At 39.7% G+C, this 17,511-nt stretch overlaps 1 protein-coding gene across 3 annotated transcripts in view; it reads left to right on the top strand.

Annotated features, from left to right (window-relative positions):
* The window catches only part of COL5A2 (collagen type V alpha 2 chain), a 134,676-nt gene that overhangs the window by 77,761 nt on the left and 39,404 nt on the right, over positions 1-17,511 (top strand). For all 3 annotated transcript variants that reach the window (XM_048308700.1, XM_048308698.1, XM_048308697.1), the window contains exons 2-8: positions 7,446-7,670; positions 9,111-9,124; positions 10,418-10,450; positions 11,077-11,109; positions 11,770-11,823; positions 15,400-15,510; positions 17,183-17,260. In XM_048308700.1, the coding sequence (XP_048164657.1) occupies positions 7,487-7,670; positions 9,111-9,124; positions 10,418-10,450; positions 11,077-11,109; positions 11,770-11,823; positions 15,400-15,510; positions 17,183-17,260 (507 nt within the window). In that variant the 5' untranslated portion in view covers positions 7,446-7,486. The remainder of the gene's footprint in view (positions 1-7,445; positions 7,671-9,110; positions 9,125-10,417; positions 10,451-11,076; positions 11,110-11,769; positions 11,824-15,399; positions 15,511-17,182; positions 17,261-17,511) is intronic.

The raw sequence follows: 17,511 nt of genomic DNA, 5'->3' as shown, positions 1-17,511 counted from the left end.
CAAAGTCCAAGCTGAGCGTTTGTGGCCATATGGACTCCAGCAGAGACCAGGGACCCCGCTACCGACTTCAGCTTTTGACTGATTTGCTCCAACTGCTGGAATCTGCAATAGTGTTTTCTCAGGCGTGCCCTGAATGCCTCCTCATTACAGTCTCTGTGCAGCCTTAGACATTTGGAAGTAATTTCATTTCCCACTGTATGCTGGAGGCTTGATTGGTGTCATCTGAGAGTATTTGTATAAGCACTGCTGGCATATCAGACTCTTCAACTCTCTCCTTCACCCTATTCTCCTGCAGGCACCTAGTGTAGGAACCCAGAGTGCTGAGAATATTTCTCTGCCTGTTCTTAAGGGTTTTTACCCCCCTGGACACCACTGGTATAGCTTTAAACCTTGGAAAAAATTACCAACAGTCAGATAACAGCTAGAAAATACAGTGGTGTGAATTAGGTGATAGACTACTATGTATTGTCACGGGGTGAAAAATTTAGAGGTTTTAGGCTTCTCTTTATAGTATATAGATAAGAGTAAAAAATACCAAAATGGAGGATTGTTGTTGTTCTCTAAACCTTCTTCTCCTTCTTCTACCACTCCTTATTTTGCAGTAAAAGTAGTTTGGAATGACTGGATAGAAAATTCCGCAGTTCCTAGTCGTGTTACTGAATAATTGGTAAGAAAGTAAAAATAATGTACGTTTTTAGTAACTATTGGTTAAAATGTGTTTAAAATGCTGAGTGAATCTTGATAATGGCTCTCACTCCTGCTTTTCCTCCCTCCATGCTGTACCTGGGTCACGCTAGTGGCTCAGTTCCTCTGATAAGACTTCATAAACAACTATCTAGAAGCATTGAAACTACAGAAGAAGTCTCGTTTTATCTTTTAAGCGCCTTGCAAGGACTTTCAGCAAATTCTCTCCCATCAGGAGAGACTCGATTTATGGCACGCTAAAGTGTCACCTAGCAATGTGTCCAGCCAGCCTACTTGTGAACTGAAATAAAACCAGAGAAAAAGAAAGTTAAACATGTTTATATCTAACCTTGTTCTTGGGATAACTCTAATGAGTTAATTTAACAAAGTGCTTTTCAAATAGACTGGTCCAAAACTGGGATAACCAAAAGGAAAGGACCAGTCTGACTAAACTTTGAGCAAAGTTGCTTCTGCAGTGTCCTGCCTTGTCTGGGGTGTTTACAAGGGTTGAGTCCTGTTTAGCAGCTCAGGACCAGTGAGCTTAAGATGCAGATACACCACCATGATTTGCTTTTGAATAGTATAGTTGAATAGTATAATAAACATTGGATAGTGCTGTGGGACCAGCAAGAGAAAGCCTTTTTACTGGAAGGGATCCCAGTGTATTCTGCCTTTGTATTCAGCATGTGTTGGATCTAGTTGTAAAGATATTGTTCTTGATTGTTCTGTCTTGGAAATGAAACTTATCCATAAAAAGGCAAGCAAAACTTCTGTTTGCCCTGATGGAGACATAAATCCATGAACCTGTGAGAAAAAGGGGAAATAGAGGCCACCAACCCAAATGCATGGCAGAATTGATTCCATCCAGATAAGTGTAGAAGCAGTTGTGTACTTCACATATTGATATAAAATTAATTTGGAGGTTTTTAACTGTATCCTAAGCATGGTTTTTCCTATCCAGTTTTCCCCATTCAGTCAAAATTGAAATCACAATGCTGAGTGGAAAATAGATTTATTGATTTATTTTGGCACAATTTTCTGGAAGAAACAAACCCCAGCTGCCAGGTCACACTAAGAGTGCCCTTTATCTGAGAGATTATTTCTTCTCCCGAGTCAGGGTATATCGTTCTGCTGTTGCTTTCTGCTTCTAACTGGTGTTTAGAGCTTGGAGGCTGGATTTTCTTAGTTGGTGAATCTCAGACGGTGAACTCCCTCCCTGTAGTGCCAGCCAGATGGAGTGTATGGCTTTAGGAAGGCTTCATTGATAGTCACAGCAATTTCAACAATTAATTAAGTCTCTTCTTGGGGACTGACTTGCACCTTCATGCTTCACAGTATTTATTCATACTTACTGGTATTTGTGGCCTCTGCAGGAAAACCAGTTGAGCCTGTAATTTTCCAGGTGAAAATATGTGTTTTAAAATTACCTACATCATTTAAGGGAACACCCTGGAACTTTTCTATTTCTGAAGGCTTGCAGCTCCTTGTCTAGAGAGATGGCCTCCCCAATCACATTGACACTCACTTGGACTTAAAAGCATTCAACATCTTTCATTCTGTGGAATGCTGTTAAAAAGGTTTATTAATTGTCAACTTTGCAAATTATCCCCTAGGATTTTTTTTAAGCAGGAACTCTGGGGGATACCCCACCTCTTTTCCTAAGAAAAAGTTCTGATGAAACCCAGTTTCTTACAGGTTTGTGTTTTAAACTTCATGCTTGTGTGCATTCCCAAAAGTATAATGCAAGGGATTTGTTCTTACCCACTTTTTTACAAGTGAGGTGGGGCAGTAACTTGGAGCTCCCTTCTCTTCCTGAATGTGTATGTCCACAAAACTGTGTATCAGTTCAGTCTTTTATTAGTAAAGTATTCCAGGTTCATCCTCATGTGTGTAACTGTAAAGTACTGATGTGAATTCTCTCTGTTAATCATCATTAACAATAATTGTTTCTATGTAACAAATGCAGAATAGATTTTGTATTTGTCAGCACTCCTGAGAACTATCTGATTTTTCAGAATAATTGATGTTTACATTATAATTTGTAAGTCACAGTAATTTGGATAATACGTTATTATTACTCCAAAAAAAATTACCAAAATATAAACAAAACAGGCAGTCTGATTCTTATTGGAGTAAATGAGAGGGTTTTTCCCATTGATTTAATGGGATCTGGATCAAACCCTACATTATTGTTGCAGCAGGCTGACAGTCAAACATTATTAACACCAAGCTCCCGTTGTCCCTGTCTTGGCAGTCTGCACACATGCACAACAGTACATCTGCAGAATGATTGTTAGCACGTATCATCTTTCACTTTGATTTACTTCTGCACCTCTGCTTTGTGAGTCAGTCAGCAGGATTAACTTTTGTAATTCATATCTCAAAACTCAGCTTTTCATTTTCTAGCTTTTTAAACTTTAAAACCACTGTATCTGTGTAATCTCGTATTTCCCTATGCTTTTCACAAACTAGCGCAAGGATGACAAAGAGAGGATGACAAGATACCTGTGCAAGCTGTTTTATTTCGAACCTTTTTTCATTAAATAACTATACCTCTTCTGTTCCAGTCTTTTTATGTTAAGCAATGCAAAAGAATTGGGGTTTGGTTACACTACACATCAAGACGCCCCTCCTAGCAGAAGAAAGCCTAAAACTGGCAGACTGTGCTTTCACTACCAGTCATCGTCTTTTATGTTTTTGTTAGGCTGTGTACTCTACCACTGTAGGTCTGTCAGCCTCTAGATTCCTTTAACTAGCACATTGGTAGGACCACTAAAAATGCAATGAAATGGAGCTGCTTTGATGCCAAATCCTTTCCTTTTCCTTGCCATTTCCTCTATGAACCTAAGTTGTTCATGTCTGCAGAAAAAACTCATATCTGCAGGTTTTGCTCGGGCCATTTATTTTCTTCAAGTAGATCACTGAGAAATGTATTCCTGTCCTTCATATACCTGCCATCACCTCAGCTGAGGGTAGTGGTGGTTCACCCCTTCTACTTTTTATGGTGCACATTTTTGTGGTGTCATTTTCCCTCTTTCTTTATCTCTCTCTCACTCTCTCAGTCTCTCACTCTCGTTTGTTTCTACCCAGTTCCATGTCCAGGCCTTACTTTCCTTTTTCCATGTGCAAGATGTGAACCAGGAATCAGTGAAAGCAATATGGGCACAGCAATGTGAAGCACATAACTTTAAACAGCAAATGAAGCAGCAGTAAATTTCTAGGTGTTGCTTTCAAAATGATGTGGTGAAAAATTGAAATGATTTAATATGCTGTCTTTTCAAACCCTTGTCCTGCTGTTGGCTTGTTGAGGAGTGGAATTCACCTTGAGAGAGATGTACTCGAAATGAAAACAAGCTCAGCTTAAGCAGCCCAAAGCAAGGTAGGCCTTACACGCCTGATCTGTTCACAGACTTTGACACTTGCTCGTGAAGACTGATGGGCATTGACGGCCATCTAGTGGCTGGGATGACATGTTGGGGTCCCTGTCCCCTTCTTCCTCCCCCCAGTAATTAGTACAGCTTCAGTGGTGACACCAAACTGGGGCTGGGTAGGTCAGTGCCTGATGTGATTTTTACTTCCAAGCTACTGATGCGTAGTCTCTGTGTCTGAGGATCCAGTAAATTACCTGTAACCGACTGTTTGACTGCTGATAAATCAGTTCCTTAAAGTAAAACCCATATTCCAACACATCAATATATAGCAGAAAGAAATTGCATTTTACTTACTGTGCTTTGCATTGAAATCCTCTTTCTCAAGGTTGGTTGTTGTGTAAGCTCATGAATGAATGAGTCCTTAAATATATCATTGGCTATTTCCCCTGCCTCGCCTTTTATATTTGCAGACTGTATTGAAACTCGATGGGTTTTGAATCCTGTTGGATCTTTACTCAGGTCCAATACCAACTGGAGTTGTACTTTTTAGTTGGTAAGAAAAGAATTGGTGAATGGCCTAGCAGATCCTTTTGCCTCATTAAAAATTTCCAAAGCTGCTTCTCAAGCCACTTGGCACCTTGTGTTACAACTGTAGAGGTAGAAAGAACATGTGATATATAAGAGTTTGTAAGTTGGTCCCTGTGATTAAAACAAACCTGCAAATTTCCAAGCTATAGAGGAAATGGTAGAATGATTTCCTTTGCTGCCTTTGCTGCTCTGGGTGTAGCTGGATAACATGCCTGCAGTTCAGGCCTGGGAATAGAATGTCAAAATGTTCTTGTGAAATGAGTTGGCTTTGAAACAGCTGCTCTTTCCAGGTTACTCTTTCAGTGTAATGCAGTCACAGCAGAAAGAAAAACTAGGAGCACTGAATTTAATCAAAAGATGTACAATTGTCTTTTCTGACAATATTATATGATGGTGGGTTTTTCCTTTTGTTTCTTGGTTGGTGGTTTTTTTTAATGACCATCATATCTGCAATCTGGTAGGGAAGCAGACTTAGTAGCTTTCAGAAGTTGGTATATGCTTTTTTCCCCTGTGTTTGTCTGCCCCGTCTTTCCCAGCCGCTGAGCGGGACCCAGGCAGAAGCTAGTCACCATCTGGCTGAGCTCTGATTTGCCAAAGCAGTTGCTATGTGGTTTATTTGAAGTTATGACAGAATGCTGACTTTGGGCTCAATAACTTAGAAATTTCATTTATGCAAACTGCTGCTCTTTTGAACAGCACAACGAGTTCTGCGGGTGATACGTTAAAGAAGACACAGACCATATGCCAGACATCTGGGGCGAAAAGGCTAAATATGTCAGACAGTGCATTATGTCATGCTCACAAGGGAGAAGTGAGAAGAGTGGTTTCCAAAATACGATCTGCAGTTTGGAAAACGATTCTCACAGTGTCATAAATGGACTGTACAGCACACTTGGTTGATGTCTTTACTTCACACTGAAAACATTTCCTCCCGAGCTTCTGCAGCACCTCTTCGAGTCATTTTGTCTGTTGGTGTAATAAAGCGGTTGAAGAGGAGCTGACCTGGTGAAAATTTCAATTTGAGTTTGTGTTAGAGAGCTGTTAGTGATGGCAGGCAACAGTTAATGACACATCTGCTCCCCTTCTTCAAGCTTTGACATTGATGGAGTAACTGGACTTGAGATGAGGCACGAAGCTGAAATTCCAAATCTGCTCATGTTTATTACTTCGTAATTTTCTGTTTACATCTGGTTTAAATTAGGACAGAAATGTATGGAACAGTGAAATTGTCCTTGTGCTTAGAGCTGTTAATTTTTATACTAGTAACAAGTTTGCTTAAACAAACAATGGTTGTGATCTTTGACTAAGGGGATGTGTCCTGTGTATATAATTGACCTTACTCTCAGTCTTGTATCAGTTAGAAATTAGACCTGTTTGGGAATTTTCAGCAGTAGTTTTAACTGGATTGTCCAATTTCAAAGAGATTTTTGAGGGATTTCTGTGGTCAGATGGCGTTCCCACCCATGTAAGATCAGTCTTCTCTGCAGCATCTCAGGGGTCAGGAGAATAATTTTTGGACTGTGAGTGACAGCTTTGCCGTGTATGGCTCAGAAACTGTCTTGGCACTGGGATTCTTGGTTTGCAAGTTTTGACACATGCTCTAGGGACAGCCTGGGGATGGTTCTTTGGTCTTGCGGCTGCTTGCTCTGTTAAAGGATGAAATATTCGTTGGGACAAAATGAAAAAATCTTTTCTTGCTGCTAGGGGATTCTGTAAAATACTGGATGCACAATCAAAACTTTCCAATTTAATTCATTTTTGAACTCTTTCTCAGACATATTTTAATTTTAGGAGAAGATACTGAGATATACTCAGCTAGTGATTTAAAAAAAAATTCCAAACATATCTGGAGTGTTTGGCTACAAAGTAGGAAAAAAACAAAGGCAAAGACTTAAGTATGGGTAAAAACAGTACAAATGTGAGTAAATGTGATTGTGTGAATAAGTACACAGAGAGAGGGTGTATGCATATAGTCAGTCCCTACTGGTCCTATATAAATAGTGACGTAGGATGGTCTTTCATGTATGGTTAAAATATTTAAGGGGTATTTTGTATCCAGTTAAGATATATCGTGTGTGTGCTGGGTTAATCATGTGGGGCCATGACCAGCTGGATTATAAAAACTGAGCATAAATCATGTGAGGAGCCTCTCATCACTCAGCTGGAGACACTGCTGCAAGTGCCACTGCAGTGGGTGCTGCTGTTGCCACTGGACAGAGGCTGGCTCTCCTGTTCAGAAGATTTGATTCTTTGTGCTGGTATTCCCATACACCAATAAATAAATCTTACCCAATAAATGGGATTGTCTTTTTTCTTTCCCCCAACTGCTGCTGTGTCTGTCCCATCTGTCTGTATAAGCCAGCAGGGAGCAGGCAGCGTGTACCGTTCTGGACAGAAGTGTCACAGGTTCTTGTCCCTGGTCAGACCTCTCCAATGCCCTGTGCTCAGCACTTACACAGAGCAGGGAGTTGGCAGGAGTTCCTCAGGGCAGAGGCGACACCCCTCTGAGCAGGCTGACATCCAAAAACTCATGAGGCATTCACTTGGTACTGTGGAGGAATTGTGCACTCCATGGCGATTCTATTTTTCTTCTTTCTGATCAAGAAATAAGGTGGTAAATTAAGAGAGACATGTAAGATGACTGGTATTTAAAAGTCAGGAACATCAGCTTCAGCTATGCTGGTGCACTGTTTCCTCTGCATACGTGATGCTGCTTCTCATCTTGTGCTCTTTCCTTATCCAGTCCTCTTCCTTTGATTTTGTGGTTGGAAAATGTGTTGTATATTCTCTCCTCTGTCCCAGGAGAAGATGGTGAAGAAATAGCCTGCACTCAGAATGGACAGATGTACCTGAACAGGGATATTTGGAAGCCCTCACCATGCCAAATCTGTGTCTGTGACAATGGAGCTATTCTTTGCGATGAAATCCAGTGTCAAGATCTGCTGGAGTGTGAGAACCCCCAGGTGCCCCCGGGAGAGTGCTGTCCTGTGTGTCCCCACACATCACGGGATTTTGACCCCACCATTGGTAAGAGCCTTTTCTAGTTTGAAAGGAGAGACAGCCCAAAGAACTAGGAAGCATGTGATATTGAACTTTCTAAGGCTATTTTTATGGTGAAAATTTAAATCTGAAAATGGTAGGTAGTTGACACTTAAAATCCCTCTTGGGCTGCCCCACAGCTGACTCAAGACAGTTTGCTTTAGGTTATGAATCTGATATAAGCCCAAATGGCTTTACAGCTAAAAGGTTGATCTGAAATCCATCTTGATATTAGGTCGAATACTTGCTTCTTTTTGTGGTTCATCTGAAACATAAATATATATAATAAACATATTAAGATAAATATATATTGAATACATAATGATATGTAATAAGTGCATTCTTTAAAGTGCTCAGTTCGGGGACCCTCTAATAGATGAATAAATGTAAACAGTGGAAAGTGTTTCTCCAAAGTGAAAACAGGGATCCTTTTGTGAGACATAAAAGAAGTGCGAAGTATTATTAACTCCCTATTTGCATCCTTTCTGTTATATACCTTGAAGATTGTCTTTTCCAGTCAAGTTCTTCTTCCTGGAGAGATGTGGATAAAGGAATCCTTCCTCAATTTTTCGAAAAGAAAATTTCTTACTGTGCAATGAAAGCTACATAATACTGTGCAATGAATTATATAAAACTATGTTCAATGTATAATAGTTAATTTCTTCAGGAGATAAAATTGTTGATCAGCTTAATATTGAGCAAAGTAGTGATAAAGACCAAAGCAGAGACTTGTGTAATTGAGCAGTGGAGCAATATGTGGTGAGTATTAATAAAGAAATGGTGCATCCTGCTCTGTTTTTGGAGGCATTGGGCCAACACCAACAGGGTACAACCAGCAAATATAAAAGCAGTATGGATACATTCCCAAATACCTTACTGGTATTTGAGGTGTTTATAAAATATTCTTCTGAAGGATTTTTTTGGGCATGAGTGTGGCTATATGGCTCTAAATGCAGGCCCATGGTGTAGTGCAGGTGCTTTTTAAACAAGAAAAGGTCAAAAATCCCCCTGTGAGCTCTGTCTTCTGAAAGATACCATGTAATATGTTGTGGATCCATCAACAGTTATTGTTGGAGTCAGTATTAAAGCTTCCCTTGACTTTCTGTCAGTCATTAAGCCAGCATCTGACAACCCCCCACAAGATACTCTGCTTTCCTGAAGTGTTTTTCCTTATTCTGTGCAATGAGGAAAAAGGTTGAGGATCAGAGGACATTTTTGCAAAGTGTTTTGGTTCCTCACACCTGAACAAGGGAGTATGTGTGTCCCTGGGATCTCCCCCCAGCTCCCTGTAGGCAGTGCACCATCCACTCTGCATCCAGGATCAGGGATGGCTCTAGCTGCAACACCTTCACTCAACTCTTACTGTATTGTGTCTCTCCGAGTAAAACCACTAATTTCTTCTCTTTTCTCCTTTGTCCTTTCTCATAGGTAGAGGAAGAAAGGTAAGATTTCTTTTACTTTTTTTGTAATGTATTACTACTGTTAAAAGATTCCCATGTATCTCCTTGAAGCACATCACAAAAGATATATATATAAGCTCTGTTAAAAACATTTAGTTCTTTCCCTTGACCTTCCTTGGTGGCTAGGGAGATTGCAGTCCACATGAAAAAAATGCTGGGATGCAGGCAGAAATCCCGATCTTAATACAGAGAATCCCCTGGCTGAAAATCCCTGCTGTCTACATCAAAGGAATTCCAGTTTGAGTAGATTGGTTGTTTCACCTCTAGCAGTGCCACAGACTGAGGGAAGGTAGTAATAATGATGTCAGTAGATGCTGAACTGTTAAAGCTTGCAGCTGGTTTTTGTGCTGAGGCTGAGCTGCCCAGCGGGCAGGAGGTAGCACTAGGATCATGTGTCTTTGCCCAGAGCCACGGTTCTGTGGGTAGCTCCTCTTGTGTGCAATTGAACAAAGGGAAGACCTGTTCTTACAAGAGAAGTTAAAATGTATTTCCATAAGTAGGCCTCTAAAATAGTAAGCAACTGCAAGAAATAATTGAAATTATTTTTAGATGATCAAGTACATACACTCACCAAAACTGAGTACTCTCTCTGCAGAGGTAGCTCATGGAAATAAATGGACTGTAACATCCTTATTATTACTTGATAGGCAAGGCAGGGAATTTTTTATCTTTACAAGTCCTCTTCTTTTCCTTAAAAAACCAGTTACCACCAATAGGCCTAAGCCCACGTTATTTGCTGCAACATGTAATCATTGTCAACACATTCAGCTCAAAGAAAAGTCAATTGTTGAATGCTGTTGTTCTTCACTCTGTAGCTATGCAATATCATTGTCTTCTGTCCCTAGGCTGCAGATGGATTCCTATGTTCATGGATTTGATGATACATATTTTAATTTAGTATCTTGAAGAAATGGAAACTGAATGCTGCCCCAGGCTCTGTATTTCACATGAATCAAATCATCCAACAACAGAACTTCAACATATTTTCTAGCACTTTCTAGCGGTTCTAGCAGAAAAGTTTCATATTTTTTTAGTTTGATTCTTCTTTCAGACAGTATGTTATGCAGCTAGAGAATAATGTTAATTTATAGCCTTCATTTAATCAGTGTCTAGTCATTAAAATAATGCGGATTATTTGTCACAGGTACTTTAATCTTGTATCCTTAGAGAAGCCTTAGTTTTTATCACAGTCACAGGGATGGTATTGGTGAAACTGGTACTGTTAATTGTACTTGTTTTCTGGCATCTGATGTTTTGGTGTCTTTTTTCCTGCAGGGACAAAAAGGAGAACCTGGAGTAGTGCCACCTGTAAGTCAATATTTTCTTCATCCATCAGCACACCCTAGAAGTGTGCATATTAGTGCTTTAAAGCAGAATTGCAGTAATGTAGTAAATACAACAGAACTGTACAGCCTGGGAATGAAAGGAATGAAATTAAGTATGCTGTTTCACGTATGTAACATTAGAAATTCCTGTTAGTTGCATTTCGGGTAAAGTTCTTCTGCCATAATCTTTATTTTTATGGTTAGGTTTTTGTGGGAGTGTAATGGTAAATTAGTATCTAGAAAGTGGTGAAATAAAATTTCATTATCTATTAATTCCTTTCTAGTGTGAAGGCAAACAGATTCAAATAATCAATAAATTAAGCCTAAACCATTGTAATTGACTTATTTATTTAATCTTTTTTAGAGTAGCAGTGATACTTCTAGGATTTCGCTCACATTGCTAATAAAAAGACTCCAAACTGGAAAAAGATAACCAGGGGAAATTTTATTTACTTTTCTTCTTCCCTTTCCCTAAAAAGCCTTTTAAATTGCTTGGTACTTTAATGTCCTACCTTGCTATTTGGTTTTCAATAACTGATTTTCTGTAGAGCAGTCATGACAAATGCAGCCATGATGTGTGGTAACTTTAATTTGTATTCCCTGCTCAAGGTTTCAGGGATACGAGGCCGCCCCGGACCAGCCGTGAGTACTTTTCGATCTTCTGCTTCTCTGATGAGGCATCTGCCACCTTCTGCCATTTCCGGTTTGTGTTGTGAGGGTGATGTGAAGGAGAACTCTTGCACGCCTCAGTGGGTATTGTCTGCAGAGCCACTGGCTTTGAGGAGGCAAGAAGGTTATGGGATGTTTTTACCAGTGTGAGGTCAGCCCATGGCAAGTGAATGGATGTGTGCTTGTAGCACATGAACGTCTGAGGCCCTTCGTGCCAGGTGGGTGCTGGGGAATGCCTCTCCAGCAGGGACCAAGCAGGAGCAGGAGGAGTTGCAGGATGCTTTATGCTGTGGCTGAGCAGAGAGCAGTCCTGGACTAGCTGGGAGGGTGTCTCAAACCTGTACATCTCCACATGAAGAGCCTCCAGCATTCAGAAAATCTTTGCTGAATTAACCTGTGGAGCATGTGAGAGGTGAAACCATTTTGATCTCTGCATCATGGTTCTGCTCCCTTCAGGCAATGTACAGTTGAGAAGAAATACTGAATACTTGGTGATTATAGCTCGTTTCTTCATGATGATGTAGAAAACCCCACACAAATTAATTTTCAAATAAGCATTGGATTTCATATTTGCAGAGCTTTATTAATCATTATGTAGTTTAAGAGACTTAATATTTCTGGTCTTTCTCTTAGGGACCTCCAGGCTCACAAGGTCCACGAGGAGAACGAGGACCAAAGGGAAGACCTGTAAGTTATTAAATATCTCAGAAATAAATTACCTGAACCAACCTCAAAAGATTAGATGGCTTTAAACTGTCTCTATGTCTCCTAGAGTTACCAAAACTACCCGTATTTTCCAGGAATCAGGTAACAAACAGGAAAACATTTCTATTTCATCATTCCCAGAGTAGATTGAAACCTGAATATTTTGAGAAATGGACAGAGGTTTAGCAGTAATTCCATTAAAAGCTATACTTTCTCAGCAAACATTCTCAGACAGAACTGGAACATCATGCTCCCTTGATTAGAAGTCTGTGCCTGTTTGCTGGTGACTGCTGTGCAGCAGAAGCAGTGTGAGCTGTGTGGCTCAGAGCTCTTCAGAAAAGACAAAGCTCAGAAGTTAGCAGGAGTTAATATGTGACTACATTTGTTGGTATGCTGGTGAATAATGTAACCAGGATTGCTCAGTGGAAATAAAGACTTCATAAGGGAATTTCGGTGTCTGCATGTGGAGAACCACAGAAAGGCCAAAAAGGAGTGCTGAAAATACCCAAGATGACATGTTCCTTTTGAAAAAGCTAGGTCAAAGAGCAGAAGCTGCTAAAAGCAGATTTTAGAGTCGAATCATTGTAATTTCAATGTGGATATTTTCCTATCCCTCAGGAAAGAGCAAGCCAATACTGAGGTTAGGCATAGGCCTAAACCAGACTCCCTTGCCCTGTTTCCAGTGTGTGCCTGTTGTGTGTGGATGGTAATGGTGTTTTTAAAGCAGTGGAGTAAGTGTGTAGCCTCTTTGAGTTGGTTGCCAATCCACTGCTGCTCTTCAGATCTCCGTAAGAGATTTGTCTGAAGAATGAGTATCAAAATGCTTAATAGAGCTCTGGGAGTAATTGTGCAATCTTGAGATGCATAGAGGGATCTTGACTGTGTTTTCTGAATCAGACTGTGTCTGAAGTGCTTTCCCAATATGCAGTATTGTCAATGAGACACTAAATAAATTCTGATTGCCTGCCATGCATCTCTCGTGTCTCTACAGAGTGGTGGCTACAAGCATCTAAAATCCCAAAAGGTTGTAAATGCATTTGAGTCCTTTTGACACAGGTTATTATTCTGCTTTCAAGGAGTAACAAAGGATTGAGAATCAGTCAGCTCCTTTGCAAATGTTCCATTAGAGGTTCTGGTGAGCTGTGTGTATGTGAGTGTAGGTCTGAGACCAAGAGCACTGCTCTCAGAGTCACAGTGACTGCTAGTGCAGGGATTTTATTTTTACTTGTGGAAAAGAAATGTTAGCTCACACCTGCAGTTTATATTATGAAAACCCCTCATGGAGCAGGTAGCCTGGTACAGACTGCCTTTATAAAATTAATCCGGGTAAGTACGTTACTCACTGGGGTTGTTACTAATGCACTAAGCACGTTTCCGAACTATTTATTTCTTCAGATTATTTTTTGTTGTTCTTTAAAGTCAGGCTCCTCCTGACTAGTGAGCAGAAGGACTCTGCCGTGGGTCTCTGCCTTCTACAAAAGCAGGACCCTTGGGTATAAAATGAATTCAGGAATATTAGCATATTTTTTTACATCAGATTTTTTTCTAGTGTAACAGTGAGAGACAGCTAGGGAATAGTGTGGCTGCATTTGCAAAATGCATCTAGGGAGGGGGAGTTTTGGAGCATGATGATATTTTAGTTGTTTACAAATGATCTTTTGAAGACAGAAAATAAACTTGGACATCCTCAGAACCATTCATATGTTTTTTCTTTCAGTGTGGATTTACACTTGATTTTACTTGCAGTAGCAGTTTCAGTAGATAGAAATTTAGGAGTGTTCTACCATGAGCTGCATTTCCCCGTTCTAACAAGAGCTGCATTTATTGCAAGCAAAACCTTTGTTTCCTGACCAGCAGCAGCGATAGGCCAGAATGAGACAATTGTGTGTTTAAATGGTGCCATCTCGTGGCATTTGTGAGAATGTTTTTCCTTTTTCCTCTTCGGTTTTTTTTTTTTTTTTTTTTTGGTTACACTTCGCTGACCTTGAACTGGTGAAAGAAAAGGGCTCTTTTCTATACGTATAAACATGTAAATACTGTAACATTCATAAAATTAAAATCAATATTTCATTAAAAACCCACCAAACTGGTTATATACCACTAGTTACTTGCTACCTACAAATACAGACGTGCGTTTTGGTGACTTTTTGGTTTTCAGGTATGTGGTTGCATTTTTGCTCTTGAAGCAGTTTGAGTTTTGGTGACTAAAAAGCAGGTCCTTTTCTAAAAAATAAATTTAAAAAGGCACTTTTTCTCTATTAGATTTTGTTAAGGTGTCTTGTTTGGGTATTAAAAATCAGCAATCCTACAAAAACTTGCTAAATTCTTTATAGGCAACTGTGGTTTTGTGGGTTTTTTTTTTGTCTAATGCTTAGCTTTGTTTTCTTTTTGTTTTGAGAACAAACAAATAAGGTATCTCCATTCTTTTCCTCCTTGGGACAGTAAGCACTTTTAGGTTTGGCAGTGTATACTTGTGTTTATAATTGATATATTAAAGAATGAAGTTTTGTGCTAAAACCTTCTGTTTCCATCCAACATGCACAGACCTTCTCATTTGTTCAGAATGCCATCTCTTCACAGCTCCTTTTGTGAACCATATGAGTTCAAACCATACCAGTTAAGATACAAATTCCACTGAAATGTGTTGCAGACACAGTCCTCAGCTCATGGAAATAAAAGCAATCAGTCTGATTATTAATTGTGTCTGAAAAGATGACTCAGTGAGCCAGGCTTCTAAAATTTTCTGTTTAAGGATTCTTAAAACAGAAGAGCTATTACATAGCCTAAACTTCTCTTTGCTTTGGTCAAGCATTTTATTCTAATGAAAAAAAGGAGTAGTAACAAGCACTTTAAAGTCTGTATTTCTGACTGAAGCATGTCTTTATTGGCCCCATTACTACTCATTTTGTTCCACTAATGTTTTATTACCTGCCTCCATATTTAATTTTAGTTCTTACATGAGTAAAGATGTGTGCAATTTAGGAATTTAAAGTGGGGATGAAAATGAGAGCCATAGGATGGGCTCCTAACCTATTCTGTAAATACTAGCTAGAGGTGACTTCAACACCAGATAACTTACCCTGCGTTTCTGGTATTATAACTGTGTTGAGAATTCAACAATGGTATGAACTGGCTAAACCATTCATGATGTGAAGTAGGCTGTAAAAATCCAGCATTACTCTGGAGTTTCCTAAGCTTCTGTGTGTCTTTACATTTATCTGAGCTGTACACATTTTAGAAGTAAATTAACTTTATTCCTTATGGTGTGCAAAACCAAATAGTTTTTCAGGAATAGGATACTCTAGTATGGAATGATAGGAAGCCTGAGTTTTCTAAAAGAGCTTCTGATAGAAATTACTGCAGTTTACTTATGTGTTGGATTAATGATTAATGTCAGTGCTTCTGATCTGAAGGTGGGAACAGATCTTTAGGGATGTTGTTTGTTTGAAGATCTTTCTGTAGAAATACAGATTTATCCAAAGAGGCAGGTGTTCATCAGTTATAATGATTTCAATTAATACCTTTGCACACTGTTGACATTCCTGATTTTCTTTGTAGGGTCCTCGTGGTCCTCAAGGGATTGATGGGGAACCTGGCGTCCCTGGCCAGCCTGGTGACCCTGGTCCTCCAGGGCATCCCACTCACCCGGGACCAGATGGAATAAGCAGGGTAAGTTTTACATTTGCTGTAGCTGAAAGTGAAGCGAGTGTTGGGCCAGATCCACACGATATAAATGGTATCTTGCCTTTGGTTCCATGACCGTGCAACCCTGTGCCCATGCTTCCTCTCTCCCAGTCCCGAGGGGCAGCAGCTAGTGGCACTGCAAATCCTGCCAAAAGCTGGGGCAAGCTGAATGTGAGAAACCTTGGAAAGGATGCAGCTTTCACAGCAGCTTTTAGCATCTAGAAAAGCCAAACTGCCCTAATCTAGAACCACCACGAGGGTTCTGTCACTTCCACCAGCCAAGGGATCTGAGAAATAGCACAGAGGAAATGAGCGCACCAAATTAGGAATATAGAAAAGAGAAAATGAAGAATTATAAATAATTAATGAGAGAAACTAAAATGTGGTTGATTATACTTCTTGCTGGAATTATTCAGACCAACACTGAGAAGATTAAGAAAGAAATTGTTTGTGAAAGCAATGCTAACCAGCCATAGATACAGACAAGGTATTTGGCAAGATTTCTTTTCCTCCTCCCTCTTCTATTGGACACTAATTATGGTTGATAATTAAGTACATATTTGAATTTATTAAGTGTATTCAGTTACACATTTATTGCTGTTTTGACACCTGTTTTGACTTCTCATTTCATTGTTCCTGATGTGTTACTGGAAACAATAGAGTTACAGTGACAAAAATCTGCAATATTTGTGTTAGGCCAATGGCTTGCAACTTTGGGCAGCATTTCATGACTTAACCACATTTCCAAATAGTCCTGAATCCAGCAGACTCAGACCAAGTAAATATCTTCAGCAGACAGGAATCTCTTAGAATCACAGAAGCACCATAATGGGTGTTAGGCCATTATCCTACTTAAAATTCCATGGAAAATATGGAAGAAAGGTGTGGCTGGAAATCTAAGACATTTTAGTTTGTATTCCTGTCTCTGACGTCAGGCAATCTCTGGCCTTTAGAAAATGTGTTTGGGGACCAATCTAATGAGGAGCTAACTGTAAATGTTGCGAGATTTGAATCCACGTTTGAGCAGTTGCTCCTTCTCAGCCCCTGTAAACTCTGGCCTGCTGTGAATGAGGATCTGGCTCTGAATGAAGCAAAATAAAACTGTTGATTTCAGCTATGTACTTGCAGAACAAGGAGGGCGCTGTAGTTTCTCCCTTCTCTAACTCTTTGGTCTCTGTGAATTGATAGGAACAGCAGTGCCTTTCTGCTTTGCTGGATAAGGGCAAGATACTTAAAAATTCTAATCTGCAATCATAAAATTGGCTACATTTCTGTTTATCTTAAGATATTTCTGAACTCGAAGCATGGTAAGTGAAAAAAAAAGGAAGGAATATGGTAGTTTTGGTTTAGATTTGAAGGTCATGAAAAAATGTAATTATTTTAATGGGAGGCTTTCCTCTTTTTAGGTTATTTTACTACTTGTTTAATATTAAAGTGGAAATAGAATAATAAGCATATCATGTATTCATGGTGTCTTTGAAGCTTTAAATACCTCAAATTTACAGGAAGGATAAATTTTGTTTTGGTGATTAAAACAAGAATTTAGTTGTTAGTACTGCAAAAACAAGGTAAATAATGAAGATGTGATTACATGGATTTTTGCCTTATAAAGCATCACAATGACTTACAGCTAAAATCACCCATCTTATTTTTCCAGCCCTTTTCAGCTCAGATGGCAGGACTGGATGAGAAATCTGGACTTGGTAGTCAGATGGGCCTGATGCCTGGTGCAGTGGTAAGACCACATTAGCCCTGTACAGTAAGAGAGGCTGGAAGTGGAGTGCATGGACAAAAACCTGAAAGCTTCCTATGCCTCTAGAACCTGGATAGAACCTCTAGAACCTCGAGTAGAGTTTTGCACAGTACCTGGGGAAAAAAGTGAAAAAACCCCCGTTTTTCTGTAAAATGGCAGCTGCTTCTCCCAGCTCTAGCCTCCCACCTCTATCCTTCTCTCCTTCTGAAATATAGCAGCTACTAACAGCAAGG

The sequence above is a fragment of the Corvus hawaiiensis genome, chromosome 7, assembly GCF_020740725.1.
Source record: "Corvus hawaiiensis isolate bCorHaw1 chromosome 7, bCorHaw1.pri.cur, whole genome shotgun sequence".
In the NCBI taxonomy this organism is placed as follows: Eukaryota; Metazoa; Chordata; class Aves; order Passeriformes; family Corvidae; genus Corvus; species Corvus hawaiiensis.
This window is presented reverse-complemented; position numbering and strand designations above follow the sequence as displayed.